This window comes from Xyrauchen texanus, chromosome 41, assembly GCF_025860055.1.
Source record: "Xyrauchen texanus isolate HMW12.3.18 chromosome 41, RBS_HiC_50CHRs, whole genome shotgun sequence".
Taxonomy (NCBI): Eukaryota; Metazoa; Chordata; class Actinopteri; order Cypriniformes; family Catostomidae; genus Xyrauchen; species Xyrauchen texanus.
In genome coordinates, this window is record NC_068316.1 from 5239808 (window position 1) to 5261557 (window position 21750).

At 36.4% G+C, this 21750-nt stretch overlaps 2 protein-coding genes across 3 annotated transcripts in view; one reads left to right on the forward strand and one right to left on the reverse strand.

The window, feature by feature from the left end:
• LOC127634310 (coiled-coil domain-containing protein 178) overlaps nt 1-6132 on the reverse strand; it is a 45264-nt gene extending 39132 nt beyond the window's left edge. Inside the window, exons 1-7 of the mRNA XM_052113805.1 lie at nt 6003-6132; nt 5634-5687; nt 3133-3269; nt 2823-2878; nt 2526-2602; nt 2161-2364; nt 55-275 (exon numbers count right to left, since the gene is read on the reverse strand). Of these exons, the coding sequence (XP_051969765.1) occupies nt 55-275; nt 2161-2364; nt 2526-2602; nt 2823-2878; nt 3133-3269; nt 5634-5673 (735 nt within the window). The 5' untranslated portion in view covers nt 5674-5687; nt 6003-6132. The remainder of the gene's footprint in view (nt 1-54; nt 276-2160; nt 2365-2525; nt 2603-2822; nt 2879-3132; nt 3270-5633; nt 5688-6002) is intronic.
• A 683-nt stretch (nt 6133-6815) lies between these two features.
• Nucleotides 6816-21750, forward strand: part of LOC127634297 (dystrobrevin alpha-like) — a 37441-nt gene continuing 22506 nt past the window's right edge. The window contains exons 1-6 of one of the 2 annotated variants that reach the window (XM_052113789.1): nt 6816-6976; nt 13514-13581; nt 13779-13859; nt 16216-16429; nt 17366-17451; nt 17882-18036. In XM_052113789.1, coding sequence (XP_051969749.1) covers nt 13515-13581; nt 13779-13859; nt 16216-16429; nt 17366-17451; nt 17882-18036 — 603 coding nt within the window. In that variant the 5' untranslated portion in view covers nt 6816-6976; nt 13514. Of the gene's footprint in view, nt 6977-11326; nt 11475-13513; nt 13582-13778; nt 13860-16215; nt 16430-17365; nt 17452-17881; nt 18037-21750 lie in introns of those variants that run through there. The other variant, XM_052113788.1, reaches the window with a different exon arrangement.

The window sequence follows — 21750 nt, forward strand, 5'->3', positions numbered from 1 at the left end:
ATTTCAGGTCATCCAAACAAGCCAACAGACAAACAGGCAGTGGAGTAAACTCACCTCATTTTGTGCTGTTTGGATTTGCTTCATGATTTCACTCTCCAGCTGGAGCCTCTCGTACGCGAGCGGCCCGTGTTTCCTCATAAAATCAATATCTTCCTTCAGACGGCGATTCAGCACCTCCGTGTGGGTCAGCTGGTCTCTCAACAAAGGCAGCTGATCTCTCCTCATTTTCACATGCAATGTCAGCTCAGCGATGTCTGTGCTGCAGGCTTCAAGCTCTAACCACAATAATATAATAGATACAGATACAAAAAATCAGGCGTTGGAGAGAAAAGAGATTATTTTGGTAATTTAACATTGGACCCAATTTAATCAAAATTGTAGTTTTGTGGCTTTTAGTCCATGTGTATTAGATTTCAGGTCATCTGGTAGAGTAATCCCAGAAGCATATAAAAGGAACATATAAACAATTTTCTCAATCAGTATTTTTGTCTTGTTTTCCAGCAAAAACATCAAAACATCCTTTAAAAAAGCACTTAATGAGAAGCAAAAATATTTAAGACATTAAGGCTTGTTTTCAGAAAATATATTGAATTAAGTTTATTTTTCTTACCCCATTGGCAAATTGATATTTCTTGTTTATAGAATATGCCTTAATGTCTAGAGCAATTTTGCTTCTCAAGTAAATTAATCTTGTTTTAAGGATGTTTAGATATTTTTATTGGAAAACAACCAAAATACTGATTAAGATTATTTATTTATTTATTATTATTTATTTTTTTTGCAATGAGGAGATATATGCATTTAAAGGGAAATTCTGGGTTCAATACAAGTTAAAGGGATAGTTCACTCAAAAATGAAACTTGATTCTCTCATCAATCAACTTTCTCTCTTCTGCTGAACACAAATGAAGATTTTTAGAAAAATATCTCAGCTCTGTAGGTCCATACAAAGTGAATGGTTCCCAGAACTTTGAAGGTCCAAAAAGCACATACAGGTAACATAAAAGTAATCCATAAAACTCCAGTGGTTTAATCCATATCATATGAAAGGTGTGGTGAGTAACATACCTATATTTAAGTAATTGTGTACTATAAATCTCCACTTTCACATTCTTTTTGCATATCGCCACCTACTGGGTAAGAAGGAGAATTAATAGTAAAAAAGCACTTAAATATTTATCTGTTTCTCACCCACACCTATTACATAGCTTCTGAAGATGTGGTTTAAACATTGACGTCTTATGGATTACTTTTATGTGTCTTTATGTGCTTTTTGGACTTTTGGCCACCATTTAATTTCATTGAAAGGACCAACAGAGCGGAGATATTCTTCTACAAATCTTTGTTTGTGTTCAGCAGAAGAAATAATGTCATAAACATCTGGGTTGGCATGAGGATGAGTACATGATGAGATAATTTGGGTGTACTATCCCTTTAAGCTCAATCGGAAGAATTTGTGGCATAATGTTAATAACTAGAAAAATTATTTAGACTTTAGTCACTCCATTTCTTTAAAAAGGAGTCACTTACATTGGAAGTGTGTAGACACAAGACATAAACAATATATGTGTTAACATGATTTTATTGTGATTAAATCACTTTTTATCCAGTTCTGTCTAAAGTTATATCCAATTGTACAATTTTGTTGCCATGACGATGTACCTTTGTAAACCCTAAAACCCTAAAAACTTTACAGCTCAAATAATACACAGGTGCTCTGTGTCACATTTCTGCCTTACAAAAATTGGCCCCATTCACTTCCATTGTAAGTTCCTCACTGTAACCTTGATTTTTGCCTTTTTCTAAAGAAAAGGAGGGACGAGCTGAATATTTTGTGGTAATCAACATTATGTCACAAATGCTGTCGATTGAGCTTAACTTGTATTGAACCCTGAACATTCCTTTAAATCAAATCTCTTCCTGGGAAATGGAGCAAAAATATTGATGACTCATCTTCTCAGGGGCATATCCAACTGTTTGTCCAATTAAATGCTCTTTACAACGAGAATGTCCCCTCATCCTATTACCACCTGCCTTTGACAGGCATTATATTTTTCTTTTATATATCTCTTTTCATCTAAATTTCTGTTCGACTTACAGCCTCACCGTGACATGTCACCACCAGAACAGAATAGAACAGAATAGAAAAACATAGCCTGACCTTTCTGCATTGCAATGGGCGACTCCTTCTGTTTCCAGAGATAGAGACTGTCCTGTTTCTCCAAAAGTTTCTTGGCTCTCTCCTTTTCTTCCTCCAGAGCCTTCTCTGCTTCTCTCAGGTCCCACTCAAGACGCTCCATCAGACTCCTCACCTCCATCAGGACATCTGTGGTCTCCGTCCAGAGTGAAGTCAACACCTCTCTCTCTATTCACAGATGTAGGACATTATTTACACGAAACACAATATTACTCAAAAAGCACAGTAGTCTACAATGAAAAGTTTAAAAAGTAGCGAATATACTCCTGGGTACACATCATACATAACATTAAAATGTTAATGACTTTAATTAATTAATCCATCATTACCTTGAATACATAACCCCATGCCGTCGATACACAGTTCTGTCTTTTCTACTGCAGTTTTGCCATCGATAGAAACACATCTAAAAACAAGAAGGCAAAATACATTAATAAACAGTGAAACAGTAATAACATTATTATTATTGGACTGATGTTATTATCTAATTATTTGTTAGAGCCCATATACAGTATAATGAATATAAACCCATAATGGCCACTGACCATAAGTGCTATCCTACTGTAAAAATGGTTACACTAGATGAGTAATGTTATAGAGAAAATCTATAATGCTTTATGGCTCACTTCCAAATGATATTCTGGTTGTTTTCATTTGCAGTTTCATGCTGAGCATTATCACCCTAGAAGAGGAGAAACATTCATTATTCATTCATTTTGTAATGTGAGAGTAGAGAACAGAACATTCAATCTATATAAATGTGAACTCAATCTCGGTGGGATCAGTGGTCCCGGTTTTGATATAGTGATCGACCAAAAGGTCCCGCCATTGTGTGGTTATGTGGTTTGGTTTTGATTAGGAACTGCAGTTATAGTGTAAAATACCAGAATGCCTCTTTATCTCCAAATTATGTTTGTACAATATGTATGGCCCTACCTGTTGGCCCCAGTTTTCCAGTTTGGTCATTAGCTCTTGTATGTGACACACTGCCTTGTTAACACATGTTGTTGGTGTGTTAACTAGAGCACAGCTGCGACGCCTGCTGGAGGATATTTTCTGAACCTCTGCCTGGTCTGAAACATGCAGCCAACATATTTGGAAAGTTGACATGTCCTACGGTGTAACATGCTATACTGCATCTAAAACTATTTTAAACAGCATTTATAAAATTCTTTGAACTTAAATGAAATAAGTGACGTCACAGAACCTAAAATGTATATATTTCCCTGTATATTCATAGAATTTTTTACCAAAAATGTAGATTAAAATTGATAAAAGTCAATGGACAAATTATGAATCGATTACCCATATGTGAATTGGGGTGATAGTGCCACAAATGTATTAATAAACTAGGTTTGTACAGATGTTTTATTTTTATTTTTTATCCCAAGTTTTCTAATTTCCTGTGTATCGATTAATTGTGAATTTAAAGCAGGTGTTTACAACAGGGGGCGTGATTGGTGTGATATTACGCTGTTTTAACCCAAACACCGCCTGTATCAAATTTGATACACTATTTTCTAAAGACTGTTAAATCATTAAAATAAATCAAACTGTTGCTGAAAATCCTGTTGTCACCCAGTGGACATTTCGGGCATTTTTTTTTAATTCCCCCTTTTTATCCAAATTTGGAATGCCCAATTCCCACTACTTAGTAGGTCCTCATGGTAGCGCTGTTACTCACCTCAATCCGGGTGGTGGAGGACAAGTCTCAGTTGCCTCCGCTTCTGAGACTGTCAAGCTTATCACATGGCTCACTGTGCATGACACCATGGAGACTCACAACATGTGGAGGCTCATGCTACTCTCCGCGATCCACACACAACTTACCACGTGCCCCATTGAGAGCGAGAACCCCTAATCGTGACCACAAGGAGTTTACCCCATGTGACTCTACCTTCCCTAGCAACCAGGCCAATTTGGTTGCTTAGGAGACCTGGCTAGAGTCACTTAGTACGCCCTGGATTCAAACTCGCGACTCCAGAGGTGGGAGTCAGTGTCTTTTTCACTGAGCTACCCAGGCCCCGTTTCTGGGCATTTCTTGATGGAAAAATAGTTTTAGAACTTTCCAAAAATGTCAGCATAAAACAGTATGCACTTGTTTTTTTTTTTGTTAAATATTTGCTGATTTTTAGAAATTAAAAATAACAGTAATGATTATATTGTTACTGATATTTTAAAATGATTATTTGCTGAATATTAGCAACTTGTGCTTGGTTAATTTTTTTTATATAATTTTATTGAGAATGGCCGTTGAAATCCATGTATCATATGTGGCACAACAGGCTTTTAAGGTATATCTCTCAATCACCATTACATTACATTCATGCCCAAATAAAAAATTACAAATTATTATTTTTTTAAATCACAGAGCTTTGAAAATTCTGACATATGCATTTTATAAGATATATTTATAGTGTGAACTAATATTTCTTTGTATTTTCATATATGCAGCCTGCTCTGTATTATTATATCTGATCTTATTATTTTACATTACAATCTATTATGATGCTATCTAAGTTCCTGAGACCCAGCAAACATTTTTTTTTACAATTTCCCTTTTCCAAATGTCAATATAGTGTTTGGTGCATATAATACATATGATAAAAATAATTTATTGAAAAAAATATATTATTCATATTGTATTCGATGTGCTGAATTGAACTGTGATGCATATCAATCCATATTTATAAACCAAGGAGAGGAAGTTGTCATGGCCAAACTCTCAAACATTTAGTATCTCTGAAAAGCCCAGGGAGTCCTCTGATAATACCCCCAAATTTACCACTGTGGTATGTATGGGCTACTAAAAACTTCAATAACAAATGTCCTACACATAAATTAATTGCTGGGCCTAGGCAGAATAATGACCTTTCAAACATAATGTATCAAATATAATACATAAAAAAATATGATTTTTTTTTATAGTTTGTCTTAACTTTTGCATTTTCTGACCATTCTTTCATATTTCAGACTTTATATGGTTAAAATGGCATTTTCATTCAGTGACTGGAGTCCTTTGAATACATTCCCCAAAGATATGTTTATATTCGTTCACTGAAACTTTACAATTTCTGCGATTACAACCTATGCCACTAGGTGGCGACAAACGAGAGAATTATGAGCGAGTCATTGGATCTTGGATTTGACTGATTTGTTAAAACAACATTTACGATTAATTTACGACCAAAACAATTTAACTGAATGAGAACGATTCGTTCGAGACACGTTCAATTCAAATATTCATTCAAAAACACTGAATCGTTCACTTACGAAACACAAAGGTGAAACACACATGAAGCAAAAAAGATGGGAGAATACGTAAACATCGGAACTATGACGAATAGTAGATAAAATACAGATTCACGCACATGATTTCTGTTCACGCAATGTTTAGAAAATAACACTGGCTTTCTGATGTCAATATTGCACTTTACCTTGTAGGAAAGACCCTTTGAGTAACTTTAGGTCAGGCATTGCTCAGGTAGAATCTGTATGTCATAGTGAAAAATCACAATTAATCAATCAACAGTTTCAGAGTAGCAAGTTTATATTTAATTTGTATGGTAGGCCTACATGATGGTATTAGATATATTGGTACGCATTTGCTAAATAAATCATATATGTGTTGCCTTGTTGAAATATACAGTAGCTAAAACAACAATTTTACTGCACAAAGGAAATGAACACTGTTATCTTAAATAACAAGTAATGCAAGCCATATTAAGCAAGGTTAATAATCGCTTGTATCTGCTGACTACGGTAACACAAAAGGTTTGTTGGTGCCCCAAGCTAATAATACTTACATTATTCGCAGCTTAAAGCGCAGTACGTTCAGCCGTAAATGTGATTTATTATATTTTTGACCCAACATGCGCCATATGATAAATATTGACACTTTGTATCATGGTATTGTGTGATGTCGCGACCTGTTTGATACCACAGTATTTGTTTTCAGCCCCCAAGTTTCTGCAGCGCGCGCCGTTACTAAGCAACAGGCAGGGCTTCATTCACCACAGAGACAATAGACAAAACGGAGAGAGTGAAAAAAGGGAAAAGCCGTTCAGGGTTGAAAAGGACGGTGAATAATACAATCACGTATTATGCTCAGTCTAGTTGGTAAAAAGTTTTAGGAAGGATGGACAAAACATTTCTCACAAGCATCATATGCTTGAATATTTTTATTCTACCAAATATAAAATATTATATTATAGTGATGTGTGTGTGTGCGCGCGCACGCTCGCGTGTGTGTGAATGTGTGTGTGTGTGTGTGTGTTGTGTGTGTGTGTGTGTGTGTGTGTGTGTGTGTGTGTGTGTGTGTGTGTGTGTGTGTGTGTGTGTGTGTGTGTGTGTGTGTGTGTGTGTTTGGTCATGCTTGTTGTAAATCTGTATATATATTTTAAATTCAACCTTATATTATATTATATTATTTTATATTATTATCTATATTATATTGAGAACGCTTTTTTGGTTCTTATGCTTGTTACATCGTATTTTTATATATTTTCTATGTTTTTTATATATATATTAATTGTATTCTATATGGCTGGGTACAATGGAGAAATTCCGCATTACGTCATCGCGAGAGGCCCATTACGTCACATCAAAGCAAATGAACACTAGAGATCCAAGATCGGCGCTGCTCTTTGCGCGTCTCGCTAATCTTTTGTATTTAAGCGGTGAAACTGCCGTCGATTATATGCGTCGTTGCAGCGCCGATGAGCTTTGGTGAAAGCAGACGGATTGGATTTAAACCCATTTTGGCGATGACATGCGTTTGGTGAGTAGCAAGTGCACAGCGATCCAGACGCCTCTGATAGAGCCTCATTGTCAATGCTTCAGTCTACTTTATTATTAAAATGCATAATACATATTGTACAACTACGTCATACATGTTAGTGCGCATTTGAATTAGTATGTGATTATTTGTTGCAATCACAAAAGTGTGATGAACATTAATCCTATTTTTATGCTACATGAGTTCTTATTTATTCCGCTTATTATTGCAAATGTAATGTATGTTTATCTAATTGCATGAATATGGGTGAGGATTTTATATGCATGTTTTTGTTACTTTTTTATTTCCTATGCTGTATTCACTATATGTTCCCTTTGCCTGACAGTAGTCAGCTTTTAAATGCTCTTTACGTTAAAAGGATGATGCAGTATTTGTGTTTTCTGTACTTCAAGTGTAATTGTAATTAATTTTGTTAAGTGCATCATCAACACTATCTAATTTTATGCACAAACCAAAGTTGGAAATGGGAAGGAAAGCAGCATTATCCATCTCTATAATAAGAGCATGATAAAGACTTTCCTGTAATTTACTTGCAGTTGTTTACAGTCTGAATGGGCTATAAGACTGTAGAGTGCTGAGCTGTTTCATTGTGGCACCATGAGAATCAGAGTAGTATCAGGCTTCTGAGTTATTGTCCTTGAGTGGTGGAAAAGTAGTAATGGTTTCATTTTGGTGCACTTGAACAGTGTTGAGTTCTCATGGAAGAAGTTTCATATGATATAACTTAAAAAAATCAGTAATAACTGTATATTGACCGTGGTGTTGACCAGTGGTCCCTAACTCAGGACCCAGATTTTGATCCGTTCCTCCTTTTCTTTAAAAAATCGAGGTTACGGTGATGCACTTATTTTATATAGTGAATGGGGCCAATGTTTTGGAGAGTTTAAATGCAGAAATGTGAAGCTTTTAGTTTAATAAAAGCACTTACATAATTTTTTCTATTAAAACGTATTTATTATTTCAGCTGCAAAATTGTTTAAATCCTTGTTTTTTGTTATAGGGTCATTGTAGGGTTTTAGGGTTTACTGTGTTAAGTCGTCATCAGCGTTTGGTAAGTTACTCAAAATAAGTAATCCACTACAAATGACTAACGATTTCTCAAATAAAAATGTAATCAGATTACTTTACTTTTTACTTAATATAAAAGGTAATCACCTTACTAATTATTTTAATTTTAAGTTACTTTCTAAATCACTTTGCCTTGAAAAGTTTTTGGTTTTCTGCTCAAATTTGAAATGTCAATATTTCCGCCTCATTCATTGTCACACACACTTCAGTTGTCACAGTAACGCAAACAGCATATTAATTCATATTTCAAATGTATTATACATATTACTTTAGCGCACATAATATACTTTAATTGAAAGTCAGTAACTGTAATCTGATAACAAGAATTTAAAATGTAATTCGTTACACTACTATTTTGACTAAAAAGTAATTTGATTACAGTAACTAACTACTTTGTAATCGGATACACCCAACACTGGTCGTCATGGCTATGAAGTTGTAAAATTGGATATAACTTATCATACTAAAATCATGTTTACACACATATTGTTTATGACATGTGGCTATACTTTTGAAACAGTGAGTATTTTAACGTTCACAGATTGGCCCCATAACATTTGGGTATTTCCATGACATGTCCATGTCCCTTTTTTTATATATAAATACCAAGATTTTAGGTTAAATTTATGCGTTATTTAAAAGTACAAATATTCCATGTAATCTTTAAATTAATAATGTTATTATTGCCACACCGCAGGAGTAGGACATGTCAATTTCCCAGTATTTCATGTCAAATTTTTAACACCATTTAAGTGTAATTCATCTCAGTATGTTTTAACTTTATGACAGCTTCGTAAATCTTCCATTTCTACAGTTATGATCCCTACGGTGATGTCCGCTTCGCCTGGGATACAGCAATGCCATTTCTCAAATAGATACATTATGTGGTTTTGGAAAAATGCAGCGGCATTAGCTATCAGTTACTCCCACGTACAGTATGATGAGAGTAAGCCAGTGCTAATAACTCAGTGAACATAATCTGAACAGCTGCTGTATGTGGAACAGGACTTTCTCCTCCAGGTCAGATCTGTAAATATTATATGCCAAGCTCTATAGTTCAAGGGCGTTTATCAAAGGAACAGAATCCAAAAGCATTATGCTTCATTTTCTTCATTCAACCTGGCATACTCAATAAATCACACAAAGAGAGTGACAAAAACAAAAGAGGACTCAAAATGCCTGGATGCCACTGACTGTCCAAAAGGATATTTATAGGCCTAGAGATCCCACAGCCACAATAAAAGGAGGAAGAGAGAGAGAGAGACGGTGTGAAGGAAAGACTCTGTGAAATATGGGATCTCTTTAGAAATGTCCCATTAGAGGGCTTGAATTACAGTCTTCTCTAGCAACCCATTCTTCCGTAGTCTCATCATCTTGCCTAATAATTTCCACAAACAAGCCTCCAGTTCCTTTGTATACAGTGGGGTCCAAAAGTCTGGAACCCTATTGATATTCTTAAACCTGGAAATAAACAACGTTTTTGGATTATGAAAAATGTAAAACAGACAATTGTATGACGTAAAAATTACGAAGAAATATAAAATTGTTCGCACCATTTCTAGGTCACTAATTAAATGTAAGCAAATGTGTAAGCAAACTCTACAGTACAAAAGTTGCAACATGGTCTCATGATAACTCTGAGAAATCGTAAGATATTGCACGACTTACCGTATGAAAATGTGCACCTTTTATTCCAGCCTGATCTCATGAATTTTACCCGATAAGAGCAAAATTTGTGAAAACCAAAATTACATGATTTATTACGCATTTGGCTGCAGTTTCCCACTGAAATGTCCAGAGGGGGCGCCAAAAGTGAGTTAAATGATGTTGTAGTCAGACAAGGCTTTTACGGTTATTATTAGATGGATGTCTTATTATGTAAAATGTACCTCCCTAACCTAAAACTTTAACCTAAACGCTTATGAGAGGTAAACAAATTAGACATCCTTAACCTTAACCTATGCCTAAATTTAGCTAAAAGTGCTTTCAAATCAAAGTCGAAATGAATCGCACATTTACAGCAGCAATCACATCATTTCGTGTCGCTTCTATGGCACTTTCGCTTCACTTTCACTCCGAGACCGAAGTCCAACACTCTATCAGGTGAGCTACCGTGGAAGTTAAAGTGTGTAAAAGTAGGTGGGTCTGCAATACAAGCATGTAAATGTATTGTTTTTCAAATGACATTTTTTGACATAATAACATAGCGGGGTATGAGTAATAGTGCAAAAAAAATAATAAAAAGTATGATTTTAAGATTAAACTTTATTGTCATTGTGCAGTGTACAGGTATGCCAATGAAATGCAGTTGTTTTCACATATCCCAACTAAGCTGGCGTCAGAGCACAGGGTCAGCCATGAAACAGCACCCCTGGAGCAGATAGGGTCAAGGGCCTTGCTCAAGGGCCCAACAGTGGTAAATTGCCAGTGCTGGGGCTTGAACCCAGAGACTCAACCGCCAAGCCACCACTTCCAAGTCAATCATCACCTCATTAGGTTTAGTGTTTTGGTAAGTGGTTAGACTTTATGGTTAGGTTTAGGGTTCAACTTAGGACATATTTTAATAACATTGTTATTTTTTTTTTCTCTATATGAGGAATCGTTGTATGTTTTTGTTTGAGCCAACGCATACGATTTCTTATGGTTTGGCCATCTCGTACTATTATTAAGACTTGTCGTGAAACAGAGATGAAAAGTTTCCTTGCTTCCAGCAAAGTACAAAAGTGTTCAAAGTTACTACAGGACTCGACTGCAACCAAATGTTTGCGACTATTATTTGAGACAGTATTTTTTTCAACTACTCGCACAGGTGCGACCTTCAAATTTGATGACATTTATTATTATTATTTATTTTTAATTCATGTTGAAAAACAAGGAGTTGGGTCCAAATCATGCTGCTCGGATAACACGGATCATCAAATTTCTCTACATTTTTCTTTTTACCTTTTCATTCAAATTGTTATTTACTGTATAATTTGTAGTGAATTTTCTTTTGGTTTGTTTTTGTTTTTGTATTAAATCAAATAAGAATGCAAAATAGAAGCTTTTTTGTAACATTTTTGCCCTACTATTGGCCTCAGACCTTTGGACTCGACTGTATACGGCCAGGCCTCCCAGATTGGGAGTCCCAGTGGAGGGTTAGGAGATGGTACAAACTTGCACCCGGAGCTAAGCAAGCCGTCTAAGCCCAACAAGAATGCGAGTCTCGCTCATTGGAAGTTAAAGATAGAGGCAACACATGCTGGATCCCGACCGGTTCTAATTTCAGTGGGTTGCCAGGAACTCTATGGGCTGCTTTTGTTGTGAAGTCAAAGGACCAGACGAAAAGCATTGTTTAAAAAACTAGCAGATTTATTGTGGTCACTCATAAATACTGTATAAGCCAGAAGAGGAACATGGTGCTTTCTGAAGGGTATTTGGTTTGAGTTTTCATGTCTGTTTTTGTGCTTTAAGTTTTGTCAAATCTAAAGTTTCATTTCTTTTTAAAGCAATAGTTTGTTCATGTTTATAGGAGTTTGTTTATTTTTTATGTGAGTGTCAGATCACTAGTACAGTTCATTCTGTGTATTTTACACATCTGCAGGTGAATTTGATGATGGTTGTTTAGTGTTTTTTGTCCCTGTGTATTTGTTATAGTGAAAGTGTATTTCCACAACTGTTGTGGACTCTTGGATTTCTGTGTGATTGTATATTCAGTTTTGTGCACTTACAAAAAGTTTTGTGGCAGAACTGTTGTACAATGATGGTACAAATGGTAATATCATGCCCATGGTTCTTTGATATACCATTGTACCAAAGCAATGGTTTAGGTCCAAAATCATGGTAATACCATGGTATGCTTTGCTACTTTTTTGTACACTCAAATATAAAATTGTCATTATCTTAAATCTTAATATACCTGTATATTAAATATAAAGTTTTGTCTTCTACTAGACAAAACAGCTGAATACAGCTGAAGATGATATTGGACAGAATGTCACAGCAGTGCTCTTGTTATGTTATTTAAATGTTATTTTTTTTAATCATGGTCGCAAGTTCAGGGTCTTGTGTGCCCATAACTCAAAATGTAACAATCATTGTAAGAGAAAAAATGTGTGGACGAAGAGAGGGATTAATTTAGTTGCTAAGAACAATATCAGCATATTCAAACCAGCAGAATGGAACAAACTTAGTCCGTTTCCATATTTGGGTACTCTTGAGAAATAAATTGTTTTTTACACTCATTTGAATAATGTAGTAGAAAATACTAGACCAAAGTTATTAGAGGTTGACTGATTCATCTTTTTGGCCCATTAATCGGCACCACTAGCTGCTATTAACATCAAATAAATCGATTTTCAAAACTACTGACTCTGAGTAATAGTTATCAGTTTTTTCCACCACTTTTGGTATCTGTATTGGCAAAATACAATATTGGTCGAACTTTCAAATGTATACAGGTCACATTTACTGTTTTATCTGTTTTACATTACCGCAACAAACATTTTAGCTTCTTCGTGTGCCAACGGTGGACTCGAAGTTCAAATAAACCAATATGACTAATATCGAGTCAGACACATTAAAGTCACAAGACATCCAACAAGACATCTTCAAAAGGGCAGACATTGACAATTAATGAAATGAAGCCCAAAATGTATGCAATCGCATACAGGTTGATGGGTCAATCGCATCTGGTTGATGGGGAACGCCGGCGCGTTTGGCTGCCTCTCCTCTCACCGTTAAATTATTGTTTAATTTAAATGCCCATTAATTTAATAGGGCGGCTGAGGCTCAGGTGGTAGAGCAGGTTGTCCACTAATCGCAGGGATGGTGGTTTGATTCCCTCTGCCATCATTGGTGTGTGAATGTATGTGTGTGAATGGGTGAATGAGATGCAGTGTAAAGTGCTTTGAATACCACTAAGGTTAAAAAGGCGCTATCTAAGTGCAGACCATTTCAATGTTAGCATAGGTTTTGAAGTTTTCTGTCTTTTTGCTTTTATGTAAAGTGCCTTGAGAAGCTACCTTTAAAGACACAATGTAAAAATTAAGTTTATTATTATTATTAAATTGACTACTCCTGGCTAAGAGATTACCGTATTGATAGAAACTGGGTTTGGGAAGTAGTTATTCTTTTGACTTGCTGTATAATACTGATAATATTATGTTTTACCCACAATATGAATAAATTTTGTTATTCTACAAACTTGGTTTAGTTTACCAAAATGATCATCTAAAAGAGCTTTCACCCTACATCCACCAAACTCAGCACAGACCTTCAGACTGTTCTAACTTAGTTTGCGATCACCTATCTAGTTAACTTTTGCAGGTAACAAAATAATAAATTATGTGCAAATCCAAAGGCAAATACTTTGATAGCCATTTCGTCAATCAACAGCCAAGTTTGACTTTTAGAGATGTGGTATATCTGTCCCATTGTCTTATTGTTTTCTGTGTATATGATGTTTTGCAGAATGTTTAAAGAGTCCGGCCGCAGCAGCAGCGCGATGGCAGACAGAAGACAACTGTTTGCTGAACTGCGTATGTATCATGATATTTCACAGTATCATTCCATTCTCAATCTAATAGGATTTTAAGCATTTTATAACATGATTTAGTCATGCCAATGGTTTTCTAAACGCTCTCTGTAATGTAGGATGTAGTGTAAAGTACATTCAATGGATTTGCAGCTGGGTAACCTAATCCACACACTAAAGTGCTCTAAATTGTACTCACAGGTGCACTAGATTTGGACTCCATCCGATTGTCCACATACAGAACAGCATGCAAGCTAAGGTTTATACAGAAGAGGTGCAATTGTAAGTATACATGGGGTTATGAAACTTAATTTATGAAGCCCTGTTCACATTGAAAGCGATTTTATCACTGGAGGTCACCTAGTTGCTGTATTATTGATTGTAGAAGGCGTTATACTGCTGGATCCCTTAAAGTTATTGATGGGATGCACAACTGACTGTATCTGATCCCAAATGGGATGTATTCACGGTTATTCTATTTTGACAAAATCAGTTTGCTTGTCGCTAAAAATTAACAATAATTGCTTCAATGCTTATTTGCATAAACTTTGTCGCAACCCTAACACTTGTAACCCTAAAGCTCTGGTCACACTAGACGTATGTTTGCAAAACGCAATGGATAGGATCTGATGTCACGCTTGACGGCTTCTAGTTTTGATATCACACAAATAACATTGTATTCAAAATGTTAAAATATATAATTTACTTACATTGCTGCAACAATACAAAACATGCAGCTTTGATATACTGTATGTATTCTTTTGCATGAAACAAGATGTCAGTGTGTGACGCTGACGATCATCTGTTGATCACATGTCTTCTCGTCATATGAATTCACAGGTCATAGTTCACCAAACATGACATTTCTTCGTATCTGATCTCTGATGGAAGTGAATGGAACTTGTAGTTTAGTGTCTCTGCGGCTTAACCTTATCATGCTAACATCGCATTGCCAGCGGTCACCGTCGCTCACGTTGCCGGAAATCAAAAACATTTATTGACATGACTTTTGGTCATGAAAAAGCTTGGAATTTTAACAACAGAACCGTAATTAGCATTTTTACACAGTCTTTTTCCATGCACATATTTCCGTATACTATAAATGTGTACAGCTTTAGTGCAATTTTGCTACTATTTGCTGTTGTCCTTTAAGTATTGGAATGCCAGATCTCGCTCTCTATCAGAAGATAACTACATTTGACATTTTCCTAAATATCTAAAGCCAGTAAACACCTTGCCATGTTAAAGGAATATTCTGGGAAAAGGAAGGACAAGCCAACATTCATTTTTGTGGTAATCAACATTATGCCTCAAATGCTGTTGCTTTAGCTTAACTTCTATTGAACCTAGAATATTCCTTTAACTCTTATAGAGTTTATTGAAAGAGTTGTGTCTTTCTCAGTGCTCATTCTGAATTGATCTGACCAGCACAAATTGAAAAGTGTTTTTATGGTGCGTTTAAGTCCTCCTGGGAAGTTCGTCCATACGAGGTCGTAAATCGTAAATATGATGTGATGTGCATTCAAGTGATTTTACTCGGAAATATTTATTTCTCTCTTTGTCACTTACTAGCAAAGACAGTAAGCTTTAAGCACCTATGCAACAATATAAAGAGCAAAGCCATGCATTAGGTGTGTCGTATTAATACAATATAATATAATAATATAATGATGGGAATCGTAGTTTTGTTGCAAATGCTTGTCACTGCATTAACCAGCTAAATGAACCTGCGTTCACACTGCCAGCGACATGCAGCGACAAAACGACCTCATTTCATTCATTTTCAATGAGAGCTGGTGAATTCCGGCGACACAAGTGATGGCAACCGTTGGCGAAATGTTTACATTTATGCAAATGAAGAGTGACTTTTGGGAGCGACAGCCAAGATGAGAGAAGATGGTAGAGCTCACATGATCCTAATATTTTAGTAATAATATTAATTGTTAAAAAACAGTGATGTTTAGACTCTCCATACACACCACTTGCGACCTAACCGCCAGCCACTGGCGACATGCAGCGTCAAAGTAGCTGGCAGTGTGAACACAGCTTGAGTCTTATTTTTTTGGTGAGTTTTACTACTATTGTTCATTAACAGTACAAATGCATACAAACTGAACTGCACAGTCAAACTGAATTATTACCAATAACAGTTTGCTTCCACCATGATTCTAAAATTGACACAGCCTCAACTTGGAGTGTCGGGGCTTGAAGAAAATTTCCCACATGTAATTATGACTTTGTGGCGCAATCATGTTCATTCAACTCGTAAATACGATCATTCCGAGATGACTTGAATGCACCATTATACCACGTAAATACAATGGAAAATTTCTGCTTCACACTATCGTCCTGTGACGTTGAAGACCTTGAAATGGAGACAACTCCTTATCTCTTACTTGTGAAGACAATACACCACACAACATAAGATTAAACAGCAATATTAAAGTATAGCAGGAGCAAGAAACAATATAAAATGAATGTATATTTGCTCTCTTGAAGCCACATACACGCATTGCTTTTAAAAACTCAAAACCTTCGATTCTTCTAAAATACAGCTTCTTTAGTGATTTTAAATGTGGCAGTTTTAGAATTTGTAGCTACCAGGGCTGATTTGTTTTTTGTTTTTTGTTTTTCTCAGTACATCTCCTAGATATCTGGAATGTTATCGAGGTGTTTCGGGAAAACAGACTCAACACCATGGACGTCAACACAGAGTTCTCAGTGTCGCATCTGCAAGCAATATTGTCTACCATCTTTTACCAGCTGAACAAGCGTCTGCCCTCAACCCATCAGATCAATGTAGACCAGTCCATCTCATTCCTCCTCAACTTCCTGTTTGCAGCTTATGACCCGTAAGAACACCTGCAGAGTTTGAAATAGTTTACCCAAAATGAAAATTCTGTAGTCATTTAGTTTGTTCTTATATTGTTCTTAACCCGTATGACTTTGTCTTACATGGAACACAAAAAGATCTGACAAAACAGATATTATAAACATATAAAAATCTGCACTCCATTAGACTCTTGCTTTGTATTCCCCTCTGCCACATCTCTCAAATCTCATTCACGTGTGCACATAGTTTAATGCCAGTGATGACGAATAGCATTCGTTCTTTCTTGTCTTGTAACTTAATGTTAATGTGTGCTTAATAATGCATTTTTTACTTTTGGGTGAATTGTTCCCATAAATCTGTCTGAAGGTGACAAAATCAAAGCAACATTTTATGAGATGTGACAAATCCCAGGGCCTGGGTAGCTCAGCGAGTAAAGACGCTGACTACCACACCTTCACTTTGAATCCAGGTGTGCTGAGTGACTCCTAATCAACCAATTGGCCTGGTTGCTAGGGTGGGTAGAGTCATATTGGGTTAACCTCCTGTCTCGGTGTGGTATGTGGTGATTTGTGCGTGGATGCAGCGGAAAATAGCGTGAGCCTCCACATGCACTAGGTCTCCGCGGTAACACGCTCAACAAGCCACGTGATAAGATGCGTTTAATGAAGGTCTCGTGAGATACGTCCTCCGCCACCCAGATTGAGAGGAGTCACTACGCCACCATGAGGACTTAGAGCACATTGGGAATTGGGCATTCCATATTTGGGAGAAAAGGGGAGAAAATACAAAAAAAGGAGTTTGAGATTTACTTCCTGTGTGTGGCAAATTGCATTTCATCTTCAAATGATTGAACTGACTTGAATTGCTTCACACACCCCTTGCTTTGCCACATGTAACTGAGCAGGCTGTATGTATCTTTCTAAATGTGTTAGTTGACTGTTGTTTCTTTTTTTAGGGAAGGTGTTGGAAAAATGTCAATTTTTGTAGTGAAGATGGCCCTGGCTACACTTTGTGGAGGGAAGATTTTGGATAAACTTCGATGTAAGCTACATTTTGATCTTATGTGTTTGATGCTGATTAATAGACTCTTAAATGAATGAGCTTGATTAATACTTTTATCATCATTTTAAAGGTCAGAGCAGCTGTCATTACTTGAAAGTCGTATCTAACCACGAGGCATATTTTCTATATCATGACCTTGTCTATGTAGTTGGAGCTCCAGTTAAAAGTTTTCGCTTCATTTCTGGTGGATCATTCCTAATAAGGACATTTTGAACTATATTCTGATGTGTAGATGAAGCACTAAAAGTGTGTAGACATTGAATAATGTGTAAATAAAGGGGGAGTCTTCTCATATCCTAAGCTGCAGTGAAATACATATTTATCAAGATGAAAGTGATGAAATGCAGAAAGAAATGCATTGCTTATATTTAAAAACAAAATTGCTGATGCCAATCTTGTTTTCTTCCAGATGTTTTTTCGCAGATATCAGATGCGAATGGAGTGATGATATACTCACAGTTTGACCAGTTCCTGAGGGAGGTGCTGAAACTGCCCATGACTGTGTTTGAGGGACCATCTTTTGGGTACACTGAACAGTCCACAAGATCCTGTTTTCCACAAGAGGTTTGTCAGCAGCTTGAAATTGTCCAGTTAAAACACTTTTATCATACACTCACCTAAAGGATTATTAGGAACACCATACTAATACTGTGTTTGACCCCCTTTCGCCTTCAGAACTGCCTTAATTCTTAGAAATGTTGGCCCATATCGATAGGATAGCATCTTGCAGTTGATGGAGATTTGTGGGATGCACATCCAGGGCACGAAGCTCCCGTTCCACCACATCCCAAAGATGCTCTATTGGGTTGAGATCTGGTGACTGTGGGGGCCATTTTAGTACAGTGAACTCATTGTCATGTTCAAGAAACCAATTTGAAATGATTCGAGCTTTGTGACATGGTGCATTATCCTGCTGGAAGTAGCCATCAGAGGATGGGTACATGGTGGCCATAAAGGGATGGACATGGTCAGAAACAATGCTCAGTTAGGCCATGGCATTTAAATGATGCCCAATTGGCACTAAGTGGCCTAAAGTGTGCCAAGAAAACATCCCCACACCATTAAACCACCACCACCAGCCTGCACAGTGGTAACAAGGCATGATGGATCCATGTTCTCATTCTGTTTACGCCAAATTCTGACTCTACCATCTGAATGTCTCAACAGAAATCGAGACTCATCAGACCAGGCAACATTTTTCCAGTCTTCAACTGTCCAATTTTGGTGACCTCTTGCAAATTGTAGCCTCTTTTTCCTATTTGTAGTAGAGATGAGTGGTACCTAGTGGGGTCTTCTGCTGTTGTAGCCCATCCGCCTCAAGGTTGTGTGTGTTGTGGCTTCACAAATGCTTTGCTGCATACCTCGGTTGTAACGAGTGGTTATTTCAGGCAAAGTTGCTCTTCTATCAGCTTGAATCAGTCGGCCCATTCTCCTCTGACCTCTAGCATCAACAAGGCATTTTTGCCCACAGGACTGCCGCATACTGGATGTTTTTCCTTTTCACACCATTCTTTGTAAACCCTAGAAATGGTTGTGCGTGAAAATCCCAGTAACTGAGCAGATTGTGAAATACTCAGACCGGCCCGTTTGGCACCAACAACCATGCCACGCTCAAAATTGCTTAAATCACCTTTCTTTCCCATTCTCACATTCAGTTTGGAGTTCAGGAGATTGTCTTGACCAGGACCACACCCCTAAATGCATTGAAGCAACTGCCATGTGATTGGTTGATTAGATAATTGCATTAATGAGAAATTGAACAGGTGTTCCTAATAATCCTTTAGGTGAGTGTAATTTTAGTTTTATTTATTTTAATTTTGTTTTTTGTTTATTTTTATTTTTATAATATATTATATATATATATATATATATAATCTTTGCTTGTTTTTTTATGTGTGATTGTTTTGAAAAGAACAAAAAATTAAATAAAATAGAGTGGACCACTTTATATACCAATATAAAGTAAAAATTAAATGTTAATACACAATGTACAGTGGTGGCCAATAATACTGACACCTTTGATAAATATGAGCAAAGAAGGTTGTGGAGAAAAAAAAAAAATCTAACATTTAATTGAAGTAAAACAATCAAAACAGGGGAAATATCTAATTATTAAATAAATATTTTTCTCCAAAACATGTTGGACATAATTATCAGCACCCTTTTATTCAATAATATTTGCAACCAGCCTTTACCATAATAACAGCTCTGAGTCTTCTCTTATAATGCCTAATGAGGTTGGAGAACACTTGTCAAGGGATCTGAGACAATTCCTCCATACAGAATCTCTACAGACCCTTCAAATTCAGAGGTCCATGTTGGTGGACTCCCCTCTTCAGTTCCCCCCACAAATTTTCTATGGGGTTCAGGTCAGGGGACTGGGATGGCCATGACAGTACCTTGATTTTGTGGTCAGTGAACCATTTTTGTGTTGATTTTTATGTTTGTGTTGGATCATTGTCCTGCTGGAAGATCCAACCAGGGCCCATTGTAAGCTTTCTGGCAGAGGCAGCCAGGATTTCATTTTTTATCTCTTGGTATTTGATAGAGTCCATGATGCCATGTATCCGAACAAGATGTCCAGGACCTCTGGCACAAAAACAGCCCCACAACATTAAAGATCATTGGGAACTTCTTATCTCTGTGCGCGCCAAACCAGTCTCTGGTGTTTGCTGCCAAAAAGCTCTTTTTTTTTCATCTGACCAAAGAATCCAGTCGCATTTGAAGTTCCAGTAGTGTCTGGCAAACTGAAGATGCTTGAGTTTGTTGTTGGATGAGAGCAGATGCTTTTTTCTAGAAACCCTCCCAAACAACTTGTGGTGATGTAGGTGATGTCTGATATTTTATTTGAGACTTTCTGACCCCAAGTCCCAACTAATTTCTGCAATTCTCCAGCTGAGATCCTTGGGGATTCTTTAGCCACTTGAACCATCCTCACTGTGTGTGGAGACAGTATAGGCACACGTCCTATTCCAGGCCGATTCATAACATCTCCAGTTGATTGGAACTTTTTTAATTATTGCCCTGATGGTGGAAATGGGCATTTTCAATGCTTTAGCTATTTTCTTATAGCCACTTCCCATTTTGTGAAGCTCAACCTTTTGCTGCACATCAGAATTATATTCTTCAGTCTAACCCAGTGTGATTGATGATTAAGGGAATTTGGCCTGTGTGATACCTCTTATTTATACCCCTGTGAAACAGGAAGTCATGGCTGAACAATTTCATGTCCCTGGTCACCCAGGTGCACTAAAACATGTAAAATATGAATGGTAACATACATCAGATATATTTTACTCATAAGAGTTTCTAGGGGTGCCATTAATTGTGGCCAACGTGTTTTAGACAAAACATTTTATTTAATAATGAAATTTTCCCCTCTTCAATTGTTTTACTTCAATTAAAGGTTAGATTTTTGTGAATTTTTTGAATGAAAGATCAAAAGGATAAACAATGCAGATTTGTATTCAAAATACAGTGTTAAGCAGTGGAGGGGAAAAAATAAGACAAAAATGCTATTTAAAAATAAAAAGGCTCCTCCAAACAATCCAGAAAAACTCCTCATTCATATCTGGTTTTGGTTGTCAGATTCACTAAAACACAATTTATTTGATTTTCAGAATGGGGTACGTATTTAGAAAACTGCATGTTTGAACAATGTATCTTATTAAAAATGTGTGACTTCTTTATCCTGTTCCATTGAATGTGTACAATATCACCTTTTGGTATTTTGGCTCATTTAATATAATTCCATTATACCTTAATTCAAATAATCCTTTCTTTTGTTATCAACTTATTTTGTGGTGCTATGGGCCCTTTTCACAGACTGTTATGATGCGTTTCTGCCTTATATGGCAGTATTTATTTATTTTTTTTAATTTGCAACACTATACTTTGCATTAAATTACACTGACATTAAATAATAATAATAAAAACCTAGTGTGTGTCTCAGTAAGCTCCCTAGCTCCCTGTATCTTGAATCAGTATATCTTGAACACAAATTTGGACACTGGCACGGGTGTTCATCCAATCAAAAAAATTGGGACACTTTTGACTCAATCACCTGAGACACGATAATGAGCTTGTGCATTAAAACACAGCTGGTATTAATCAACAAGACCGCTGTATAAATGACACAGTCGTGCATTTTCATTTAATTGTAGATTCAAACATACAGTGTTATTATGAAAGACAAATGACTTACATAAAGAAATAACAATATTAAGCAGTTTATTTTTAACCTTCTTCTAAGAACTCTAATATTAAAAGATTGTTTCC